This window comes from Ipomoea triloba, chromosome 10 (assembly GCF_003576645.1).
Source record: "Ipomoea triloba cultivar NCNSP0323 chromosome 10, ASM357664v1".
Classification (NCBI taxonomy): Eukaryota; Viridiplantae; Streptophyta; class Magnoliopsida; order Solanales; family Convolvulaceae; genus Ipomoea; species Ipomoea triloba.
This window is the reverse complement of record NC_044925.1, coordinates 24,016,360-24,039,942: the sequence shown is the minus strand read 5'-3', so window position 1 is coordinate 24,039,942 and position 23,583 is coordinate 24,016,360. Positions and strand designations below refer to the sequence as shown.

At 34.8% G+C, this 23,583-nt stretch overlaps 4 protein-coding genes and 1 pseudogene across 8 annotated transcripts; all 5 read right to left on the bottom strand.

Moving 5' to 3' along the window:
* Window positions 1–1,506: 1,506 nt before the first annotated feature.
* LOC116032219 (probable carboxylesterase 6) lies at window positions 1,507–2,905 on the bottom strand. Its single transcript, XM_031274691.1, has one exon. The coding sequence runs from the start codon at window positions 2,843–2,845 to the stop codon at window positions 1,811–1,813; it is 1,035 nt and encodes a 344-aa protein (XP_031130551.1). The 5' UTR covers window positions 2,846–2,905; the 3' UTR covers window positions 1,507–1,810.
* A 3,314-nt stretch (window positions 2,906–6,219) lies between these two features.
* Window positions 6,220–11,346, bottom strand: LOC116032218 (protein ANTI-SILENCING 1-like). Of its 5 annotated transcripts, XR_004100746.1 has the most exons (14): window positions 11,137–11,346; window positions 10,531–10,893; window positions 10,014–10,182; window positions 9,764–9,817; window positions 9,507–9,653; window positions 9,257–9,423; window positions 8,970–8,996; window positions 8,702–8,794; window positions 8,341–8,437; window positions 8,148–8,241; window positions 7,552–7,660; window positions 6,834–6,950; window positions 6,608–6,711; window positions 6,220–6,512 (listed from the first exon to the last, which is right to left on the bottom strand). XR_004100746.1 is itself a non-coding variant. In XM_031274686.1 (13 exons), the coding sequence occupies exons 2-13, from the start codon at window positions 10,882–10,884 to the stop codon at window positions 6,661–6,663; spliced, it is 1,479 nt and encodes a 492-aa protein (XP_031130546.1). In that variant the 5' UTR covers window positions 10,885–10,893; window positions 11,137–11,346; the 3' UTR covers window positions 6,220–6,660. The 5 variants fall into 5 exon arrangements, 4 of the variants coding, with proteins under 4 accessions (XP_031130546.1, XP_031130548.1, XP_031130549.1 ...); XM_031274686.1 differs by having other exon boundaries at window positions 6,220–6,711; XM_031274688.1 differs by having other exon boundaries at window positions 6,220–6,711; window positions 8,148–8,238.
* A 1,419-nt stretch (window positions 11,347–12,765) lies between these two features.
* LOC116032955 (receptor-like protein 14) lies at window positions 12,766–16,063 on the bottom strand. Its single transcript, XM_031275704.1, has 3 exons — window positions 15,506–16,063; window positions 15,253–15,399; window positions 12,766–15,021 (listed from the first exon to the last, which is right to left on the bottom strand). The coding sequence occupies exons 1-3, from the start codon at window positions 16,017–16,019 to the stop codon at window positions 14,168–14,170; spliced, it is 1,515 nt and encodes a 504-aa protein (XP_031131564.1). The 5' UTR covers window positions 16,020–16,063; the 3' UTR covers window positions 12,766–14,167.
* On the bottom strand, window positions 12,844–13,980 carry LOC116033343 (receptor-like protein 9b). Its single transcript, XM_031276093.1, has one exon. It carries the CDS (start codon window positions 13,978–13,980, stop codon window positions 12,844–12,846), a length of 1,137 nt encoding a protein of 378 aa, XP_031131953.1.
* Window positions 16,064–18,918: 2,855 nt separating the features above from the next.
* LOC116033342 lies at window positions 18,919–22,144 on the bottom strand (annotated as a pseudogene).
* Window positions 22,145–23,583: the final 1,439 nt, after the last annotated feature.

The window sequence follows — 23,583 nt, the reverse complement described above, 5'->3', positions numbered from 1 at the left end:
CAACTCAAGTGATATGTCATTTGGTGATATGTTCTTTGCGTTGTGTGATGAACCTTGTGGTCTAGTGGCATTCGGTAGTGGCATTTGGTTGCACCCCATGTTGGAGGGGTAGGTTCGAGCCTCAGTGGAGGCGATGCTGACTCTTTGTGCTTCAGTAGGTTGAGAAAGTAGTTTATGAACAGATACTACACTGTAACCGAGTTAGTAGTACTCAAAGAAAAATATAATATTTTTATGAAAAAAATAATATTTTTAAATTAAAATGTAAAAATATTACATTTATCATCAAAAGTATTACGTTTTTCATTATAACTAACATATACTTTATTTCTAATTAGTATTACATTTACTAGTATAAGTATTATATTTCATATTGATCCGACCCATCTTCCAGACAAAAAATCATAAAACAATCTCAAATTAAATTTTGCCTTCATGATATAATTTGCACATGTAAGGTCGTTTGGCCCCCAACAACCTTCCTTATTGGAAGCTTTTGTTTAGACCCAATCAATTGGCGTTTATAATTAAGGCTGATAAGTGATAATGAATTAAAAATGAGACAATGATTACTACATGTTAAAAAACAAATCGAAAATGATGCTTATTCAACTTATTTATTATCATTACAATACTAACTAATCAATACATACTCATCCGCTATCTGCATCCTAACAAATTTCTCAAAAAATAAAAATAAAAAATCTGCATCCTAAATTAGGTGGGTTTAAACTTTTGACGGATTTATGATTTTTCATTTCTTATCCAAGGCACCTACCTATATTAGTTCTATGTCTATTTGATAACATAATTAGCTTATCAACCAATTATAACTTATTTAATCACTATTAACTGTTTGACTGGGTTAAACAATCAATATAAATATTTGGTTAATCAACTTTTTATAACAACTTATTATTCCAAAATGTTAAAATTCAAAAACCTACTTAAAACAATTATTTGAAAAAAAAAATTATACCTTAAAAGTAAGCTAACAACTAATTTATCAGACATCTTTTTACAATTAAATAATGATATCATCTAGGCAAACCAACTAACACAATTCACTAACAATTATTTGCCAAACACCTAATATTTGCAATTCCTCAATATTTTATTTGCAATTCCTTAACTTTTGGGGGAAGGAGTATACTCATTCATTTATTTAGTTGAAAAGTCAAAATTATTTATAAAAAATAAATGAGGTCTACATGGCATATCCATGTTAAGTGGGAAAGTCTTTTAAAAAAATGAGTAAGAAGCATTATTCAAACAATAAATATAGACTAATGTTCATTTCTCCACAATTTTGTACCTTGCCGCATTTCCCATTGACATTACTAAGTTAAAAAGTCCCACCAAATAAAAAAAAGTTTGATTTGTCAAAATATATTTTTGAATGATAAAAAAATCAATAGTCATTATTCGAGTGTATGCACATAGTAAACATTGCAAACCAAATATAAAAGGTAGACCACACTAAAAGATAACTTTGTGACAAATCAATTTAGAAAATGTTGAAATACTCCATATTTTTATTAGTAGAGAGTATAATTTAACCTCTTTCCGGTTACACTTAAAAATAAATATTGTGAAAAGTGACAATACTCTATCACGATACACAAATATAACAAGACATGAAGACGAGCGTGATCACATCAAAATGGACAATATACGTATAAGGAATGACCTTTCACGTCAACCTCAACCAATACATACATGATACATGCACCAATATTGCATACCACACATCATTCACGAAAATGACTACATTATATTGAGCGGATTTATCGTACGGAATTAACATAATTCAATGTTTCTCGACGAATTTCGCGATCTCTGCAAGGAGCCGTTCGGTTTCGGAACCGGTGACCGGATCCATGTCGACGGCGATTTTGTTCAGATAAAAGCTGTGACCCACGCCGGAGTTAAGTAGCAGCTCAATGTCCTTATTAGCCTCCTTCATGGCCTCATAGAACTCCATCTCCGTGTCCTTTAGAAGGTCATACTCGGCAACGCAGTACAAGTACGGCGGCAGTTTTAGGCCGGAGATCGGCGGCGCCGCGCTCCCCATCGGGCACGTTATGGGGTGATCTTTCGTGCTCCCTTCTGGGAGAGCAAAGGCTATGAATTTGTCGAGCATAGCCAGTGTTAGAAACGGCGTTTCCGGTTGTTCTAGTTCGGATTTGCTCCGAGAAGCGCGGCAAAATCCCGGATGGATCGGGATTGCGCCGCCGAGCTTCAGCGGGGCAAGATCGTCATTTCCGGCTCGAGCCGCCACGTGGTGGACTATATTAGCGCCGGAGCTGTCCCCGATGAGGAATACTTTCTCGAAGTTTCCGCGATCGGTTAGCCACGGCTCACGCGCCTCGCCGCGGGACAGGGCTCGGAGCCAGAGAAAGGCGGCGTAGCCGGCTTCTGTAGCCGCGGGGAGGCGGTTATCCGGGGCGAGTGGGAGATAGCAGGACACGACTATGGCGTTCGCCACACGCGCTAGGCGGGAGTAAACGGCGTAGTACATGTACCAATCGGGTTGGCTAATGCAAAAGCCGCCGCCGTGAAAGTGCAGTATGATGGGCAACTTTTCGCCGTATTTTTCGGGGAGGTAAATGCGGACGCGGCGGCCGGAATTCTCATCGATGATGACGTCCTTGGTGGTGACACCGTCGACGAAATTGAGGTGGGGAGGGGCAGGGTCAGCCATGAACTTGACCTCCGGCGGGCCGGTCCAAGTCCGGTCGACGGAGCCATCATCGTAAACCCTCATCCAACCGGAAACCTCCTCGACAACCTGCTTTTCCTTTTTAGGTGTCGGAAAGGAATCAAAAGATTGAACAGAGTTCATGGCTGGCTGCTACTTAGTTTAGTGGGAAGATCAGATAGAGTGTGATGATATATGAGACTGGGCAAGAATCATAGCAATTTATAATGGTGGAGATGATTGGGTATAAGTATGGTGGCGTGGGGTGGGTGGTTGGGCTGTTAGTGAACTTTTTTTTTTTTTTTTTAATATAACTGACCATATTACATTGTAGTATTTGTTCAGTTCATCTATATTTTTTCAAAACACAAAGAGTCAATTCGCCTCCACTGAGACTCGATCTCATGACCTCTCATATGAGTAAAGACAATTATCAATTTGCTTACTCAATTAAAATGTCGTGCATGATACTTTTAACATGCATTAAAAAGTTGTACTTTTGTTAGGTTGTAAATTATGTTTAACTTATAATTTATCAAGAGCATCTTCAAGAGATTGATGAATTTGTAAGTACATGAATTTTTATGGGACCATCATGGATGGGAAGGAAAGGAAAAGACTGTTGTTGCGTATTAAAATTTTATACATGACAATTTAAACGTTTTGTATAAATATGTATGTTCAACTCTCATATTTATATTTGGACTGATTTGTTGCATTTTTTTTACACCTCACATAGTTGAAACTTTTTATATTTTTATTTTACATATTTACCATATCGGTAGTGAATTAAAATTACAGAATTGAACAACCATATTTTTTTTTTGAATAAATGAGATTAGTGGTGGTAACAAAATGATGGAATTGATATGATTAAAGCATTGAAAACAAAATGTGAAATGAACTAAAAAAATAATAATAAAATATAACATAACAAAGGGAATGAATTGAGAAAATGCGTATTATTCCAAGTAAAGTGGAATTTCAAAAAGATGTTGTCATGTCTGCTTGGAATGGTTGACTGTTGGTCAATAAATTAAAGACACAGAAAAAGCAGGGAAGGTAAGGAGAAGTTTCAAGAGAAATTTGTTTGTAATCCTATAGCTACGGTATTACAATTTACAAACATATATTTATTTATTTTAAAGTAGAATAAGATAAAATTGGTAGGGTTTGAATTTTGAGAAAAGGCATGGAAAGTAAAGGGAAACTCCAAACACATGTTTGGTTGGTTGAATGTCTTGGACAATATATAATGGAAAAAGCTATAGCATTACATAACTATTATCTCTTCTTCTTCTTTTTGTTTTGTTTTGACTTTTGTTTTCTTTTTATTTTTGTATTTTTTTATTTTTGCTTTTTTTTTTTCACCTCTAATACAAATAATATTAATAGGATATGATTATTTGAACATAGTCGGGAAAATATAATTATATGAAGTCAAAAGTGTGTTGGAAATTAATTAAATTCATGTCGCTAATGACATTAATTTAGTGAAGTCTCATTTAATACGTGAGTTAATTTGGGTTAGACTCTTAGTTTGTGTACAGAAGTGTACAACTTGATTTTGTGTCTCAAAGTTAATTAGTACAATAAATCATGTTTTACCCACTCAATCACATCTTTTTGATTAAGTTAGGTATTTTAATTTTCGTTTTTGTTTTTGTTATATATATAAGGTTTTCCAACTTACACTATACCAAATGTAACAACAAATGGACAAGTACTAAATGCAAGCTTCTTTGCCCACAAGCTAGCCACAACGTTGATGTATAACAGTGTGTGGAGCCTCCCACCGCCCAACTTTTTGAAGTGTAGATGTGACACTCTTACCGAGTCATGACAAGCTAAGGCATGATATGCATGACACAATTGTGTTGAATGAAGTATGGGAGTTTGTGATAGTGTATATAGCGGCTTGCTTCTTTGCCCACAATATACTTATCTTGTTGAAGTCATTGCATGCAAAGAAACTCTCTTATCTCCTAGCTTAAGATCGAATTAGGGATACAGGGATGTTGTGGTGGAAACAGATTGTTTCAACGTGGATACAGGTATTAAACAAATATTATAAATAGTATAAATTGTAGTAATAAAAACACCAAAACGTGAAATACATGTTTCCACGAAAAGCTATGACCCCCACCCCTACCCCTACCCCTACCCCCACCACTCCTGCACTCCCTGCTTTCTTTGCTCCGTTCACTACGCAGGTATAAAATTTCAAAAGAAAATTAAAAATTTGTACCTTTTGTTCCCAGAATTATAAGTCAATTAAAAATTTCAGTACATATGTTATCAACACGAGCATGTGATAGTTCGTTAGAATGTGGTTTAATCTATAATAAATTGATAAATTATCAATTTTAAAAGTAAAATGAAAGTGTCCAATAAAATATTAATTTGAAGAAAAAATTGATTAATTATCACTTTTTCTTTATTCTTTACAATGATATTTTTTAATTTATTATATGCTGTGACACATATTGTTGAACATATAAATATAAATATATAGTCCAACTACCAACCTATACTTTTAATTTAAACAACACATTCTTCAATTTATATTAACATGGAATTTTAAAAATATCTAGTTCTCTTTTTGTCTACCAAGTGATACCTTTGATTCTTACGAAAATTTTGTTAATGTATGTAAAAATTTTCATTATGAATAAATTGATAAATCATCATTTCAGTGGTAAAAAGTGCAAATCATTGACTATTTGACTTCTATTGTACTGTTTTTAATTTAATTTAATGGAGATTAGTGATTTATATTTTTTAGTTTTTTTTATTATTTTTTATTTTAGTTTATAACCCCTATGTTGTTCAGTTAGATTGTGATTGGGGAGGAAGATGAGAAATAAAAAGTAAATTATTAATGTTGATAAACTAATAATGATAGTAAATTTTAATAGAATCATTAATAAAAGAATCAAGAACACTATTTTATGATAATTTAAAGACTAAAAGTAAATTTACTGTCCTTTCCTTATGTGGTTTACGTTACACATTAAAGTAGTGACCGTGAATTTTCTCTATCATCAAAAGAAAAAGAAAATACACAAGAACTAAATCCACTATATTTCTCGACCAAAATTGGAATTCTGATAAATGTAACACTGTAGGCTACTGTAGTCTCTGGACTTGCAAGTTGGGATATGCGTGGACATCTAAAATGGAACATTTCATGGTTATCCTTTTGTATTGGTCCACATTTTTTTTCGTTTGTATATACTTCAAATCTTCAATAATTGCTTCATGTATAGAACGTTGATTTTTATGAGATTGATGGAGCAAAATAATTCACATCTAACAAAATAATTTGACAGGACTCAAGGGTGGTGTTCTTTCTCAAGAGAAAATCTGCATTCATTAGTGCCTTGTGACCTTATTCTTAACCGATAAAGGGCCGCAGAAGTAAATTAGCCTAGGTTGCAGTGTTGCACATAACTGATTGACTCAAACCAATAAGACTAATAGACCGCTCCTATTGAGATCTCGGACGTATAACCTTATAGTTACCAAGTTAATAGTGTTGAAATGATGGTAATATTGCAATATGACAAAAGTTTTTCTGTACTAGCAGACATCTACAGACATCTCTCCAACATCATGATTCATGAACCAGCAACATAGGACTAAAGTATTCATTGGAGCAAAACTAGCACACAAGTATTAGAATGTAGGAACAAAATGTGAAACAAAAACCTGCATTTTCTTCCCTCCTATGAAACTAGGTATGTATACCACTATACCATTCTGTAACTGGTGCAGCCATTTCCAATGTATGCCAAACAAAAAGTGTTTCCTGAGAAGAGGGGAAAGAGCAGAAGTCTGGGAGGATAGAAGATACATAAAAAACATCAAAAAGATTATAGGAAACAAAAATTAAAACCGCCTTACATTTGAAATTTGAACTAGGTAGCTGACATTCGATCCTCTCATATCTTTGTTCACTATGGGATCTTGACTTTGTTCTTAAGCGCTGTGATCTCCTTTGCGTGATTCTTAGAACCAGGAAAGTGAAACACACGAGAACATTATTTTTATCACCGATGAAGAAGGGAGAGGCTTTGCAGGGTAAACAAGGTAAGAAAGGACATGCAAGTCCTAGAACTTCGATAATTACCTCGTATAATGTTTTCCACCATTTGTTTGATTGTTCTTGTAGTACAAACCATCCCAAGGCCAACTCATATTCAATTGTATTGCTCTGAGAATGGTGGGATGTCGACACTGCCATTCTCTTTTGGACAAGAAGACAATAACACGAGTCATTTTTATTTTTATTTTTTGAAAAAGAATTTTAATTCCACTTTTCATCACTCAACTATAATGGCAATTTGACCAAATTTAATCCAAACTTAAGGGTTGAAAAGAAACGGAAAATGACAAAGCCAATCAAGTGGGTATATTACACTTTTCACAACTTTTGCCCTAATCTCCCCATTTCACAAGCTTTTGGTGCCAATGGCTATGGATACCCTTGGCCATCATTTCCGGTGGCCATAGCTAGAGAACCATAAGCACCCACCAGAAACAATGACCATTCAAAAAAAAAAAAAAACTTTTGGCCATGACCAATTTTCATTGTTAATTTTAGAAGGGAAGGAGGAGAGTTCATGAATTGTCCATTTTACACTTGTTGTTCATATTTAACCATAAGACTAACACAAAAGATCAAACATGGTCCATTTTTAATCATTGCAAACTACACATGGCCTAATTGAAACTCAAGCACCCAATATGAAATTACAACTATAGTTGAGTGGCTAAAGGTGGAACTAATTCTTAGAAAAATTAACATATGTACACGCACAACACAACTTTCAAAGAAGAGTGCGTACCATCTCTGGCCGCTTCCTTTGACGCCTCCTTTCGCCAATTGTAAGGTGGCCAACAAAAACCCTTGGATTACTTTGCTTCTTATGACCTCCAGTTTGAGCAATTAATGGCCTATGCAAATGAAACAAACAAATTACATTTATGGAAAATACAATTGAAAAAAAAATAAAAAATATATATATATATGCGCTATATCATCTTCTCATTCAATCTTTTTATGTTCCCCTGGGGCATAGTTCAGTGGTCGAAAGCCTAAGTGTGGGTGTAGTGCCCAGCAATTACCCGAGTTCAGATTGAGGATCTCAGCTTGGGGAAAAAGCAAAGAACTCAGACCCTGTGTCATTGAAGCACATCTCGCGATTTACCTTATTTCACAATCACCAGGGCAGGAGGGTGAGGGGCCCTCAGGTTTAGGGTTTAAACCTATTCAATCTTTTAATGTTACCAAATGAGCTAGCATAGATTCATCTGTCAATGTGTTTCGTATGGCTTACAAAAACAGAAAAAGTAGATGGAATGGTATCTTTTGAACCAACTATGCGCAGGAAAATTAACCACTAGGCCTAAAAAGTAAAAACTTGTAAGGTAATTTAAATACCTTCCATCACCTAGCACAAGACACCTTGTCTTTAAGTCGGAAATAACAGATTCTGCAGCTTCCTTTGATTTGAATATGGCAAGAGCTTTCCCTGCTAGGGGCAATATTTGAACGATAAAATACCAATTTAAGAGCAAAAAGTTGTTGAATAATTCAAAAAATATATGGCTCGGTAAGCATTGTTGATAAATACCAGAGTGCGGACTAGAGAAGGTGCTGCGTCGTATCATCTTTGCGCTAACCTTCATCTTGAATGCATGCCAAAAAATGTCCTGGGAAACAGTCACTGTCTAATACTCTTACATTTCAAGAAAAATAAAATGTAAAAAATTGTGGAACATACTGTACTGAGATGGGTAAATTGTGAAACAAAAGATAAATGTTCTATAAGGAAAGCAATAAGAAGTGGCTTAAAGGGATGCAGATGTGATGTAAATAACATGCCCAAAAAACTCTTGCGATCTCATTTTCCATTTCTCGAGCATGAACCTACATAGGTAAATTGCAGACTGCAGAGTGCTTACACTATTCTGAATATATATTAGGAGGCATACCTCCACATCTGCTGAAGTGAATGAAGGATCGAGGTTTTCAAGTAAAACAAGTGTCCCATTTTCTTGAGCCATACGCATTCTTATCTCCCAAGGCTGAAATAAAAACGAATAATCAAATAAGCCTGTTTGATTTTGAGTCTACACTATAGTAAATCATAGTGGTAGACAATACTGAGGCTGTCACACAAAATCTCGATCAAGTATGCCCAGCCATATCCATTATTACAAGAAGATATTCTATTAGTAATAAGAGAGAAAGGCGACTTACTTGTTCCTTGAACCATTTGACTGAGTCCTGTAACCATAAAAGATAAAAATATCAAGACAAAGTCCCAGTTAAAAACTCGCAAATAGAATACACAACTCACATCATTAATTTGGACAGGCTAAAATCCAAGCGGACCAAGCCATTTCTTCAGGGATCCGATTACTAAAAATCAATTCCATAAACCAATTGTGTTTCCAAAAAATCAGTGCTACAAGATTCCTTCACAAATATTTCATACTTTACATCAGCTGTTGACCTTAGAATTTTTCTTTTTCTTGATTAATTACCTCATCTGGTCTTCTTGAACCTCCTGTGATTTGAGAATTAGTTATCACACCCTTCTTCTTTTCCAAATGATCAGCTCTTGCAGGAAACTTACTGACTTTGCGGTCCAAATTCACTCCCCTGTCATCTGAATATTTTCCTTGGCTAGTTTTTGATCGAGGAGAAGGTCCTGCAGCTTCATAATTTTAGTGATGCATTCAATGTCCAAGTCATTTTTTACAACTTCAACATCAAGTTTAAGTGAAGAGGCACCTGAATCCTTTTCAATCTTCCTCTTCTTTGGTAAGGAAGTATCAAGGGCACTTTCACAATTCTTCTTTAGTGGGGAAATACTAGTAGCCCAATTCTTTGCAGAAGACGAAGCCTTCTTTTCCAAAGTCACAGTTGGTGATAAAGATTCTATCAAAAATCGGAAAAAGCCAGGTTTTGTCAGAAATACAATCCAGAAACAAAAGCTCATTTTATAATTGACACAAGTAACTTAACCAATTTTGTCTCCAGACCAGCACCTTGTGCAGGATGAAGAAGCTTCGAATCTTTCCTTTGATTAAAGTAGTTCTTCACTGCAGCCATTGAAGTGATTATGGAAGAAGATAAACTCTAAAATTATTGAATTGTCTCAGGGTAAAAGTATATAACCAATGTTGAACAAACCTATAGCAGAAAAGGTAAGGTAATTGGGACGATACAAGTGAAAGAACCAAAAAACTGATTTTGCTTATTTCTCCAATCAGTCAAGATGAGCAATACATTACTAACCTTCAACTTCTGCAATAACATCTGGGAAGATCTTTGATATTGCACGAGTTTTAACATCAAACGCACGGAAGAAAACATATTTGGCCTTTCTTGACTCTTCTTCTGTTGGCTGAGGGTTTCTCCTGTCTTTTGATATGCAGATTACAGAGCATTTTCCACAGATGTTTTCCTAAAAAGAGACATATAATTCACTACGCCAAAAGCTATAGCTAGTAGCGAAAACGCAACTTAACTCTCCGCCCAACAATTCCTTCAACACCAGTCAGCCTTAACTCCACAATTTGCTCTTATAGGACTCGATCAAGCATTTACCACCCCACATTTTCGAGAGATAGGATGCTGGACTTGGCCTTTAGGCCTCCACCCAACAATTCCCTAGTCACCTGGTGCGGAATTAGCCCTTTACGGGCCTCCACCCAACAAAAAAGGATATACCATTAGACTACAGAGAAAACTACTGGAAATTTGCACAAAAAGGAAATGATAAATGTGAAGTTGCTCGGGAAAACTAAATTACCAACGGATTCAAACTGAAAACTCCTCTCCCCTCTCCAGAAGCCAAGAACAACTCATTTGGGAGAGTTCTGATGTCTCCTAACCACTTTTGTACCATGGCCGGTCGGAAAAACCAGACAACCTTAACTTTCCTAATGCCATTCGCTGTTTCAAACATCTTTACAAGCTTGCCAATGCCAGTCTCAGGCTCATCATCACAGCGAATATACACGCAGTCATAGAGAGAATAGTGAACGCCATTGTAGGTGAACGACAAGTAATACTGAACTCCCGTTTTGCGACCCCAACTAAACCGATGTTCATCACCTTCATTATCTCCTCCCCCTTTCTCATTTACTTCTTGAGGGAGTAACATATTCAAGCCCTTTAGAAACCAATCCAAGAAAATATAATTATATAAACCATCATCCAACTTTGGATTCGCAAATTCACATAAACTCACCAAACAAACAATGAAGTTTACAGTGTAATATAAATTGATTGAACATAAACGACGAGGAACCGGAAATTTTCCTGTTCGTAAAACCGGTTTCGGACTTGGTGTACAGTAACATTGCACAAAATGAGGAGGGAGACATGAAAGGGGAGAGAGAAACAGAAACCTTACCGTCGGCTCGTTGTAATGGTGCTTTCTGTAGAGCTCAGGCGTCTCCTACTCTCCGGCAACAACTTCAAGATGTTGTATTCACAAGTTGAGGACATAGAAAGCGAAGAAGAGAAGCAGAGATGAGGGAAGATGAAGAGAAGAGAAGAGCAGAGCAGAGACTCCGGACACGCTGAAATGGGAGTAACAATCACCGGACTTCACGCGATACATACATGCGGTCCGAGAACTGTTTTTTCCCCAATATTTTTAAATTGTGAAAATGTTCAAGTAATCAAATAAATTAAATTAGGTTGATTATTTTTTAACAATTGAACCTCTCGCAAATCTCCGACAAGATTCTAACTATATTTCAAAGAAAAACACAGGCGGAATAATTTTCGTGTCATTTGGTTGCCATTCAACACAGGCTAAAGTTCACCACACACACAATATTTTTATTATTTTTTTAGTACTACTTACTCTATTACATTGTATTATTTGTTTATTTATACTTTATAAACATGTTGAAGCACAAAGAAAATAATCCTAATAAGAAAATGATAATTGTAGGGATGGCAACGGGGCGGGGCGGGGAGTATACTCCCCGTCCCCGTTCCCGAAACCCCGACCCCGTCCCGTTCCCGTCCCCGGCGGGGAATGAAAAATAGTCCTCATTCCCGTCCCCGTCAATTCTTAGTCAACATATTAAATTAGTTTAATTTTAATTTTAAAAATTATGATTTTAATTTTAAAAAATTAATTTTATATATATATATATATATATATATATATATATATATATATAAATGAGCAAATACCAATTTTGGTTCCACGGCTATTAGCAAAATGACAATTTTGATTCACATGTTTCATTCCTACCAATTTTGGTCCCACGACTACTGTTTTAGTGCCAAAATTTATCGCGCCGGTCACCCATCTGTTTAAAACGTGCCGAAATCTAAAATTTTTTTAAGGTATTTTCGTCCATTTCAACTCAATATCTCAATTTGAGCATGAATAAAGATATTTAAGCCTTAAGATCGATCACAATTCACAATTCTCCTCCTCAAATTAAGGTAAAATGAGGAGAAAAACTACGAATTTTGATCAATTTTAGAACTTAAATCCATTTATTCATACTCAAATTAAGATATTAAGTTGAAAATGATGAAAATACGCTTAACAATTTTAGATTTTTGCACGTTTTAAACGAATGGGTGACCGGCGCGATAAATTTTGACACTAAAACAATAGTCGTGGATGAAAAGTGATACTAAAACAATAGTTGTGGGACCAAAATTGGTAGAAATGAAACATGTGGATCAAAATTGTCATTTTGCTAATAGTCGTGGGACCAAAATTGGTATTTGCTCATATATAAATATAATAATTATATTTTGAGAAGAAATATAATAATTATATAATTATATATTATAATTAAAATTCCTAATTATAATAATTATTCGGGGACGGGGCGGGGCGGGGAGGGGTGTCCCCGTCCCCGTCCCTGGCGGGGAATTGAAAAAATTTCCCGTCCCCGTCCCCGATCCCCGAAATTTTTTCCCGTTCCCGCCCCCGTTTCAAACAGGGACGGGGATCCCCGGCGGGGACGGGGCACATTGCCATTCCTAAATAATTGTATCTTTAATATAAAAGAAAATAGATTTAGATTATTGAAAAGAAAATTTATTACCATATTACATAGACTTTTATTAACTAACACACAAATTAGAAAGAGAAAACTACAAATTTTGCCCGAACATACATAAGTAATCGTTCTGAATAGTCGGTACAACATAGAAAAATAATAAAGGAAGCTATAAATGCTACAATATATGATGCTATTAAACTCCACACAAATGTATCTTTGAAAGGGTCACTCTCTATAATTGGCTTTGAAGATGGCTCAATGCTAGAGCTGTTGTTGCAACTTTCTCTTAACAGTTGTCCACAAAGTAAAGGGTTACCTTCATAACTGCTGTTGTCGAATGTTAAGAACTGCTTCTTGTCTGGTATTTTCCCTGATAAATTGTTGAATGCCACAGAAAATTTTGACAGAAAGGTCATTTCTATCAATTCTAGAGGTATTTGGCCGTTCAATTTATTGTGAGAGAGGTCCAAACATTCTATCTGCTTTAAGTTGGAGAATGTAGTTGGGATAAAGCCTGTGAACTGATTGTGTGATAAGTTCAAAGCGCGGATATCACTCAAAAACCCAATTTCATTAGGAATTGGACCAGTAAAATTGTTGAATGAAAGATTAATTCCAGACATGTACTTCAATACCTTTCCTGTGTATAATTCAGACCTACTTTTTGTTATAAATTCCACTTGTTCTTCATAATCTGTAGTTGCATCATAGGACTCCACGCGTGGGTCTATTTGAAGTTGGCTTTCATACGAGTATGTACTAAGAGGATAATCAGAAGACCATTCGTATGAATTAAGCCAAACTGTGACATCATCAAATGTTATTTTGCTCCCAAACAGTACTTTATGCAGGCAAGAAGGCAAAAAGGAAGAAAGATTATTTGAGGAAAGATCAAGCATGCTAACATTCTTAAGGTAGCAGAGTTGGGGAGGAATTGAACCTTCGAGTTGATTTCCTCCCAGAAGAAGAAACCTCAAATTTGAGAGTGAACTTATCCAACTAGGAATTCTGCCAATTAAGTTATTGTTTCTCATGTCTAGTGTCACAAGTGCAGAAGCTTCAGACAAAACTTTCAGCACGAATCCAGTAAATTCATTGCCTTCCAAATGCAAGTATCTCAGTGATGAGACATTCAAACAAGCAGGTATAGTCTCAGTAAATTTATTCTTAGATAAGTCTAAAAAGCTCAATTCCTTCACCTTGCAAAAGCTCATTGGTATAGGACCTTGTAGAAAATTATTTGGCAAAACTATAGAGCGGAGTTGTGAAAGGTATCCAATTCAGTCAGGAATTTCGCTTGTAATTGAGTTGTTGATCAAATCTAACAACTTCAAAGACATGCTATTTAGTAGGCCTCGAGAGAGCTCACCCAAAAAGCGGTTGTTTGCCAAACCCAAATACTCAAGGCTGCTCATGTTTGAATTTGTAGGAAGAACTTGACCTTGCAAATTGTTGTTTGCTAAATCCAAGATTTGCAGATTGATACATCCCTTCACAAATTCTTTTAGCAGTTCTCCAGAAATTATTATTTGACAACTTTAACCATTCTAGTTGTTTCAATTCCCCTAGAGAGGGAGGAATACCCCCTTGTATAGCATTCATAGACATGTCCAAAATCTTCAGATTTGGAAACAAAACGCCTATAGAGTATGGAAGTACCCCTTGGATTTGATTAATAGAAACATCTAAAAAAGTGAGATGTTCATTCTTTGATTGATGGTCGTCAAATGTCAAAGGTCCTATTATGAAATTGCCTACTAGGCGCAGGAATTCCATATTTGAGTTATTGATGAACAACCATGTTGGAAATATTTCTGTCACCCCTGTATGGTCAAGGTTAAGGACTCTCAACTCACGTTGCTTCAATAGGAAACTAGGTAGATTCCCGCCAGGTTGATTGAGATTACAGTTTGACAATCGAAATATTTTTATCTGAGGCTTGGGCATCCAAGGTGGGTTTTCTGTGTTTACTGTCAAGTTACTATGACTGTTTTCAAGTTCAAAGATGTCAAGTTTGGAATTGTTTCCCAATGAGTTGAATGAAAAATAACCTTCAAAGTAGTTGGAAGAAAGGGAGAGATATTCAAGTAAATTTAGAGTAGGAAAAATGGCAGAAGGAAGTGTTCCGATCAAGAAATTTAATTGAATATTAAGGGCACGAAGGAATGTCAAATTGCCAAGACATAAAGGTATTCTTCCTTCAAAACTATTCGATTCCAAATCCAACTCTTGAAGGTTTCTCAACTTACAGAAGCCTGCAGAGTTATAAGTAAGAGTTAATAAGAAAATACTGAAATAGAATTTTAATTTCATCATCAAACAAAAAAATGAAAATATTTCTTATATGTTTTATTTATATAAGTTTAGAGCTTGGGAATTGAAATGGAAAGGCAAATCAAGTTAGGGATGGGATACATGGTCTGAATGAGAAAGGAAATCCACAACTAACACGTACAAATACATGCATACTAAAATTAATAAAATACCTCCATCTATCAATGAGCCATTTAGCAGATTTGCCCTGAACGATAAAAACTTTAAAGAGGTCAAGGATCCAAGGGCATTGGGAATTTTTCCCCTGAGACCATTAAAAGCAAAATTGAGCAGCTCCAGATGTTTCAAAGTTGTTAGCTCTACAGAAACAGAAACAGGTGGATTATTATATATTGTGTTAAGCTAAGAAAGCTAGACAGACCATCCATGAAAATGATTAAATAATAATTATAATATTTGACGCACCTTCAAAGTGAGACCAAGTATTGATCTCGTTGCCATCCATATTAAGGATCCTAAGTGAGCGCAGTAAACCTAAACTTGGAATTTCATCAAACCAATTGCCACTTAAATCCAAAACCTGCAACTTGCTTAAATTTAGTACTCCATGGAATCCTCGTATTCTGTTTGAATCTAATCTCAGATTCTGTAGTTCTCTGAATGGAAGAAACAGTGAAGTATTTAGGAAAATAAGATCAGAACTCCATAGCCTAATCTCGGCAAGGGAGAGTTGGGTGACATGGTGATTGGATTGGTCACACTTAACCCTTTCCCACATGCAGCAATCCTTTTCTGCTTCATCACCCCAAGAAGGAAGAGCGATTGTTCCGTTTGGATAGTTAAACACATCGTCTCTTAGTCTCAAAAGCGCTCTTCTTTCTTCTTCCTCACACCCCACACTTCCATTATCACCCTGCACCTCAACTATCACAAACCTTAGCATCATTAACCATAAACAAAACAAACAAGGATTCGCCATACAAATTAAAGAAATAATGATAATAATAAACAGACTTATTATTAGAAGATGGAATATGATATTACTAGTGGTAATGAAGGATGTATGTAATTATATATATATAGATATATGCTAACATGGTCGGAGCCCCAAGGGGGACAGTGGGGCCATTTGCCCCCACTCCACCTTACCCCTTATATATAGGGCACTCTTATATATATATAGGATTGCGTTCAGGTGAAAACCCTTCACCCAAGAGAGAATTGAGAACGCTTCGCCGCGAGTCACGTGTTCAGATGTAGTTACACCTAACGTTATAACTAAGTGCACATAGGTGCATGAATGTTAACAAGGTAAATTATTTGCACTTGTAACTGAAAATATGTGTACTTGTAAGTGAAATTAGGTGCACTTATAACACAATTACTTGCACCAAAGTCCGAGTTATTTACGAAAATGCCACTGCGTTGTTTTGTTTTGTTTTTTTTTTTTAATAAATTACATCTGATTCAATTCGTAGATCTAGACACATGGACGGCTGCGAAGCGTTCTCAGTTCTCTGATGATTCACACCTGAGCGCGCCTATACATATATATAGAAATATATATAAGTAAATAATAATATCGATATAAATTACACAGATGAATTAGTTTAGATGGTTAAATATGTATATGGCGTAATGGAAGAGGTTGAATTTTCCTAGATAGCCTACTAAATTTTTTTCTCTCAAAATATTATATTTGTTTTAATCTTTCACACCAACTAGATGAAATTTCTGGTCCCGCCTCTTCAAATTCATAGTTATATATACTACGACTGGGCATATGTTTCGGGTAAAAAGTGTCATCTTTCTCTCTCTTTCTTTTTTTCTTTCTTTCTCTTTTCTAGTTGACGAATTAAAGTAGCAGTGGAAACACTTTTTTTTTTTTTTTTGGAAGGCCAGTGGAAACATGCACTTTTTTTTAAGGCCAGTGGAAACACTCTTTTTTGTCCTCACTCTTAAAAATTCATAAAAAAAAATTCATTTGTTTTCCATTATTAAGCACTAATTTTATAGGAGCAGGTCTCTTTTGTGATATTATACTTTTTAAATAAAATATAACATTTTTATTAACTTATAAAAAATATTACATTGTAATTAAAAAGTATGTGTGACTATTTTGCGAGACGAGTCGGATCTAAATGAAAAGTGTAATATGCTATAGCTATTAGGATGGGAAGTGTGTTACTAATCATGGATAAATTGACCATTTATTTACATGAAAAACTATAATACTTGTGAGAAAAAAATATAATACTTTAATTTTAAAAGAAAAATATTATATTTAAAATAAAAATATAATATTAAGAGGTTGAAGAGTTACTACTTATTAGTATCAATTTCCTAATATTAACAAAATTTGTTTTGTACAAGACCATTTGATATTATCTAACAGTGTATCTTAGCTAGGAGTATACTATTAATATACTTAAATAGTAAAAATAGAGTAATTGAAAAGTGCTTAATAACATGAGATTTCTCATCAACAGCCCTACCAAGGAAGCGCGCGTGATAATGTATCTTAGCTAGCTAGGTTTTCAAGAGTTCACACACAACTAAAAGAACATGTTACCAACTGGCATGCATATCACTTATTGGAAAATGATAGTAAGAACATAACGAAGGTTGTTGTCAACCATATTTTCTGGCCGGCCTGCACAAAACTTCTTTCTAAATAAAGGAGTAAATGATTACTCTCTGTGTTTTTTTTTTTTTTTTAACGCACATATCATATGAGTTTAACCTGGTCTGTTTTTAGATGACAAGTAACATTTGCTGTTATTACGTATTCGAAAATATATACTGAATAAACTCCATTGTTGTGTAGTAGTCCATTGCAAAGCACACGAGAAAGGTAAACATGACAAATTATATCATTAACTAGAGTCGATGAACCCAATTAAATGCATAAACTTTTGATAAAAAATTATAACAATAATTGAAATTTTAATACGTGCTCTCCAATTGAAAAATGGAAAACTTGTTTACTAAAATCATCTCTCCAATTGCCTAACTCCTCTCCATTCTTAAACTTTATGTATAATTTTGGAGAATTCCTATTTGGACTTCTCCAAATGGAGGAGTGGAATTGAAGATGCACATGTGAACAATGCTTGGCACCAAGAGGTTTGAATCATTACCCAACCGGACTGGGTATTTTGAATTGGATATCAAATTGTTTTAACTTCAATAATTTGTTTTGTTTTAAGTCTCAGAAATTTAATTCGAAGTTACAAACAAGAGAACATCAAAAGCTGGTACAAGAAAGCGCCAAAGCTAACTCATTTTAATTCAATCCAAAACATCAAATAAATAAAAGTTATGATAGGAGCAATGATTCTTGTTTTTCTTCCTGATCTGCTAACTGAAGCAGACTAAACTATACAAAAAAAATAGTTTCACATTTCAGGCAAGGTGTGTCAATCTGTCATTAATAAGGCTCTGTTTCCTTCTGTTGTGAACCCGTATCACAGAATATGCAATTCTAAGTTCATTTATTTTGTCATAGCTTCTCCATCTTAGAACTGCCATGCTATATATATTCTAAGCCTTTTCTTTTATATATTCTGTATTCCAACTTGTGCATAGAGAATCACTGTTGAACCAAATGTTGAATCACACTGGCTTTTTTCATACCTTAATCTTTCTTTCTCCTTCTCACGCTTGGATCTTTGGTTCCTAGAAAGCACAAATAACTGTTGATGAGGAACAATTTGAATCCAGTTTGGAACGAAGACCTCATGCCTTTGGTATCTGTTCCTCAAGATTATGGTCCATTAAAGTTGGACCTATTGTCTCCTTAATCTTTGTTCAGATTCTTTAAAACCCCAATAGGAAAATGATAAATATACCGTTATTGTAAAAGTACATAGATTTAGTGGACTGAACAGGAAATTGTTTACCACATCACATATTATTAACTTACAAGCATTAGAAAGAGAAAACTACAAACTTTGCACGAACATACTCAAGTATCCGCTCTGAATAGTCAGTACAACATACAAAAACAACAGCAGAAGCTATAAATGCTACAATATATGATGCTATAAAACTCCACAAAAATGTCTCTTTGAATGGATCATTATTCTCTATAATTGGCTCTGATGATGGTTCTGTGCTAGAGGTGCTGCAGCTTTTTCCCAACAGTTGTCCACAAAGTAAAGGATTACCTTCATAACTGATGTTCTCAAATGTTAAGAACTGCTTCTTGTCGGGTATTCTACCTGATAAATTGTTGAATGCCACAGAAAATATTGATAGAAAGTTGAGTTCTACCAATTCTTGAGGTATTTGGCCATTCAATCTATTGTGAGACAGGTCCAAACATTCTATTTGCTTTAAGTTGGAGAATGTAGTTGGGATAGAGCCTCTGAAGTGATTGTTTGATAAGTTCAAAGTGTGGATATCACTCAGGTAGCCGATCTCATGAGGAATTGGACCAGTAAAATTGTTGAAGGAAAGATCAATTCCAGACATGTAGTTCAGTATGTTTCCTTTGTATGATTCAGACCTACTTTTTGTTACAAATTCCACTTCTTCTTCCTCATCTGAAGCCGCATAATCGGACTCCAAGTATATGTCTATTTGAAGTTGGCTTTCATACGAGTATGTTTTCAGACCCCAAGTTTTGGTCCATCCGTACACATTAGGCTCAAGCATGGCATTAAAGGCTCTTTTGGTCCCAAACAGTACTTTATGCAAGCAAGAAGGCAAAACCGAAGAAAGATGATTTGAGGAAAGATCTAGCAAGCTAACATTCCTAAGGTCACAGAGTTGGGAAGGGATTGAACCTTCGAATTGATTCCCTCCAAGGAGAAGAAACCTTAAATTTGAGAGTGAACTTATCCAATTAGGAAGTGTGCCAGATAAGTTATTGTCTCTCATGTCACAAGTGAGGAAGCTGTAGACAAAAGTTTTGGCAGAAATCCAGTAAATCCATTGCCATGCAAATGCAAGTATCTCAGCGATGAGACATTCAAACAAGCAGGTATGGTCTCAATAAGTTTATTCTTTGACAAGTCTAAAAAGCTCAGTTCCTTCGCCTTGCAAAAACTCATTGGTATAGGACCTTGTAGAAAATTATTAGACAAAATTATTGAGCTGAGTTGTGAAAGGTTTCCAATCCAGTCAGGAATTTCACCTGTGATTGAGTTGTTGCTCAAATCTAACAATTTCAAAGACATGCTATTTAGTAGGCCACGAGATAACTCACCCGAAAAGCGGTTGTTTTCCAAACGCAAATACTCAAGGCTACTCAGTTTTGAATTTGTAGGAAGGACTTGACCTTGCAAATTGTTGTTTTCTAACTTCAAAAATTGCAAACTGATACATCCCTGGACAAACTCTTCTGGCAGTTCTCCGGATAAATTATTGTTTGACAAGTCTAAGAATTGTAGTTGTTTCAATTCCCCCATAGAGGGAGGAATACCACCATGCATTGCATTCATAGACATGTTCAAAAGGGTCAGACTTGGGAAAAAACCACCTATAGAGTATGGAAGTACCCCTTGGATTTGATTCATAGAAACATCTAGCCAACTGAGATATTCATTCTTTGATTGATGGTTGTTGTATGTAAAAGGTCCGGTTAGGGAATTGCGTGCAAGGCTGAGAAATTCCATATTTGTGTTATTGATGAGCAACCAGGTTGGGAATATTTCTCTCACCCCTGTATTTCTAAGGTCAAGGACTCTCAGCTCACGTTGCTTTAACAGGAAACTAGGTAGATTCCTGTCAGGCTCATTGAGTTTACAGTTGGTTAATCAAAATACTTTGATCTGAGGTTGCGGCATCCAATGTGGGATTTCTGTATCTATTGTCATGCTACTAATAAGGTTGTCAAGTTCAAAGATCTCAAGTTTGGAATTGTTCCCAAATGAGTCATTGAACGAGAAATAACCTTCAAAGTAGTTTAAAGATAGGGATAGATATGCTAGTGAACTTAGAGTAGAAAAAACAGCAGAAGGAAGTGCTCCGGTCAAGTAATTTTGTTTAAGAATAAGGGCACGAAGGGATGTCAAATTGCCAAAACATGAAGGTATTTTTCCTTCAAATTCATTCACACTCAAATCCAACTCTTCAAGCTTCGTCAACTTGCACAAGCCTACAGAGTTACAAGTTTGAACTAATAAGAAAATAATAGAATTTTAACCTCTTCAACACACACACAGACAAAATTCTTATTTAATTTATATTTTATATTGTTTAGAACTTGGGAAACGGAAATACTACTCAAGTTGGGATGGATTCAATGAGAAAGGAAATCCACAACACATACAAATACATACTAAGATTAATGAATTACCTCCATCTGTCAATGAGCCGCTTATTTGCCAATTGTTCATGAATGACAAAAACTTCAAAGAGGTTAAGGACCCAAGGGATTGTGGAATTTTTCCGCTCAGATCATTAAAAGCAAAACTGAGCAGCTCCAGATGTTTCAAAGTTGTTAACTCTACGTATAGAAATAGGTGGATTATTATTGTGTTATGCAATAAATTAAAATGCAAAATTAAGAAAGCTAGCTAGACAGACCATCCATGAAAATGAATTATAATAATAATATTTGACGCACGTACCTTCAAAGTGAGACCAAGTATTGATCGAGTTGTCATCCATATTAAGGATCCTAAGTGAGCGCAGTAAACCTAAACTTGGAATTTCATCAAACCCATTGGAACTTAAATCCAAAACCTGCAACTTGCTTAAGTTTAGTACCTCATGGAACCCTCGTATTTGGTTTAACTGTAAGCTCAGATTCTGCAGTTCTCGGAATGGAAGAAACAGTGAAGTATTTAGCAAAATAGGATCAGAATTAAAATTCCAAGTGAGATCTAGTTGTCTAATACTGGCAAGGGAGAGTTGGATGACATGGTGATTGGATAGGTCACACTTAACCCTTTCCCACATGCAGCAATCCATTTGTTCTTCATCCCAAGAAGGAAGGGGGGTGGTTCCGTTTGGATACTTAAACGCATCTCTTAGTCTCAAAAGTGCTATTCTTTCTTCTTCATCACACCCAACACTGCCATCACCACCCTGTACCTCAACTACCACACAGCTTAACAATAGTATCCACAAACAAAACACACAAGGATTCTCCATAGAATTATTAAAAGACCGAATATTTGAATTATACATATATAGTGCCTTCCATGTGTTTGATTCAATGCTTCGTTCTGTACTGTCCTTTAAAAGTTGGAAAATTCAACAAAACTGTCATGTTTCTCTTTCTTTGATTTTTCTTTGAGGTTGACAAATGAAAGTAGCGGAAATTCATTTCCAATAGTTTAAAACACTTTGTAAGCTGATTCATTCCAACTTTAAAATTATTGTTTTACTTACTAGTGAGCGTGGTCCTTCGTTCTAAGCTTGCTAGCTATTTTATTTACAAGCAGTGGCGGGATATTGGACTCTTCTATGTTTCTATCAAATTTATTTAAATGACAAAAACTTGTGTGACACCGTCTTACCGATCATTATTTGCGAGACCGATTGGATCAATATAAAATGTAATATTTATATTAAAAAATTTAAAATAATTAGGAATAAAATGTTTATTACTTATATGAAAAAATGTAATAATTTTATATTTTGATTTAAAAGTACTCCCCACTTCTATTTTATGTGTCTAATTCAGTTAGCGATGCGAAGTTTTTTTAATTTAATTTTTATAATAATAAAATTAATATTAATATACAAAATTAATATATTTAGAAACTACATTATAGTGCTATTAAACACAAAAATTAAATTCCAAAATAAGTAAAAACAATAATAATAAATAAGGAAATAATAAACAATTAGTTTGACCAATGAATAGTAAATATGACATATAAAATGGGATAGAGAGAATATTACATTTGCCTATATAAGTGATAAAACTTGCCAACGTTACTCATAAGGGAGAAACTCAAGAGAGTAATACTTCACATTTGTCCTAAAAAATATTGTATTCTTCCATAAGTAACAAACATTTTATTCATAGTTACTAGATAGTATTACATTTTTCAATATAAGTTTTATATTTTCATATTGACCCGATATATCTTACACAAGTATGACCCTTAAAATTTTTTTATCCAAACTTCAAAATATTATTAAGCTTAAACAGTTAATATTCAGATTGTTTATATTTTTATTAACATGCTAGTATAATACAAAATTACAAAGAAAATTCACAAATATATTTGGATTATAATAGCATATTAATGTTATTTTAATTACAGTCAAACAAAAGAAATAACAATTGAAATTTATATTTTAGATTCTTAACATTTCAAGGAAATTTCTCAATTAGACAAAGAAGGAGAGAAAAAAAAAAAAAAGAAAACAAAATAAAATCCTGAAAGAAATCTCCCCGCGTCGTCAAAGGTAACTGGGTAAGTGTTGCTTGTAAATTTCAATATTCTCATCCAAAACATTGAACTTAACAAGAGTCACAATCACAACGTTGGACTAAACGATGCCGTGGAGTGTGATTAATGCTAATAGACTTGACTAAGTCAATCAATCGACATATTTGACTAGTCCAAACACTTTAA

Excerpts from the sequence above, each read along its gene's own strand:
- LOC116032955 (XM_031275704.1), bottom strand. The coding sequence starts at position 16,019 with ATGGCGAATCCTTGTTTGTTTTGTTTATGGTTAATGATGCTAAGGTTT. Across the intron at positions 15,400-15,505 it reads TACTTGGTCTCACTTTGAAG|AGCTAACAACTTTGAAACAT; the intron begins GTGCGTCAAATA and ends CTGTTTCTGTAG. Across the intron at positions 15,022-15,252 it reads TGGCTCATTGATAGATGGAG|GCTTCTGTAAGTTGAGAAAC; the intron begins GTATTTTATTAA and ends ATAACTCTGCAG.
- LOC116032218 (XM_031274686.1), bottom strand. The coding sequence starts at position 10,884 with ATGTTACTCCCTCAAGAAGTAAATGAGAAAGGGGGAGGAGATAATGAA. Across the intron at positions 9,818-10,013 it reads TGTTATTGCAGAAGTTGAAG|TGAAGAACTACTTTAATCAA; the intron begins GTTAGTAATGTA and ends CAATGGCTGCAG. Across the intron at positions 9,654-9,763 it reads GCTTCTTCATCCTGCACAAG|AATCTTTATCACCAACTGTG; the intron begins GTGCTGGTCTGG and ends GATTTTTGATAG.
- LOC116033343 (XM_031276093.1), bottom strand. The coding sequence starts at position 13,980 with ATGAGCTTTTGCAAGGTGAAGGAATTGAGCTTTTTAGACTTATCTAAG.
- LOC116032219 (XM_031274691.1), bottom strand. The coding sequence starts at position 2,845 with ATGAACTCTGTTCAATCTTTTGATTCCTTTCCGACACCTAAAAAGGAA.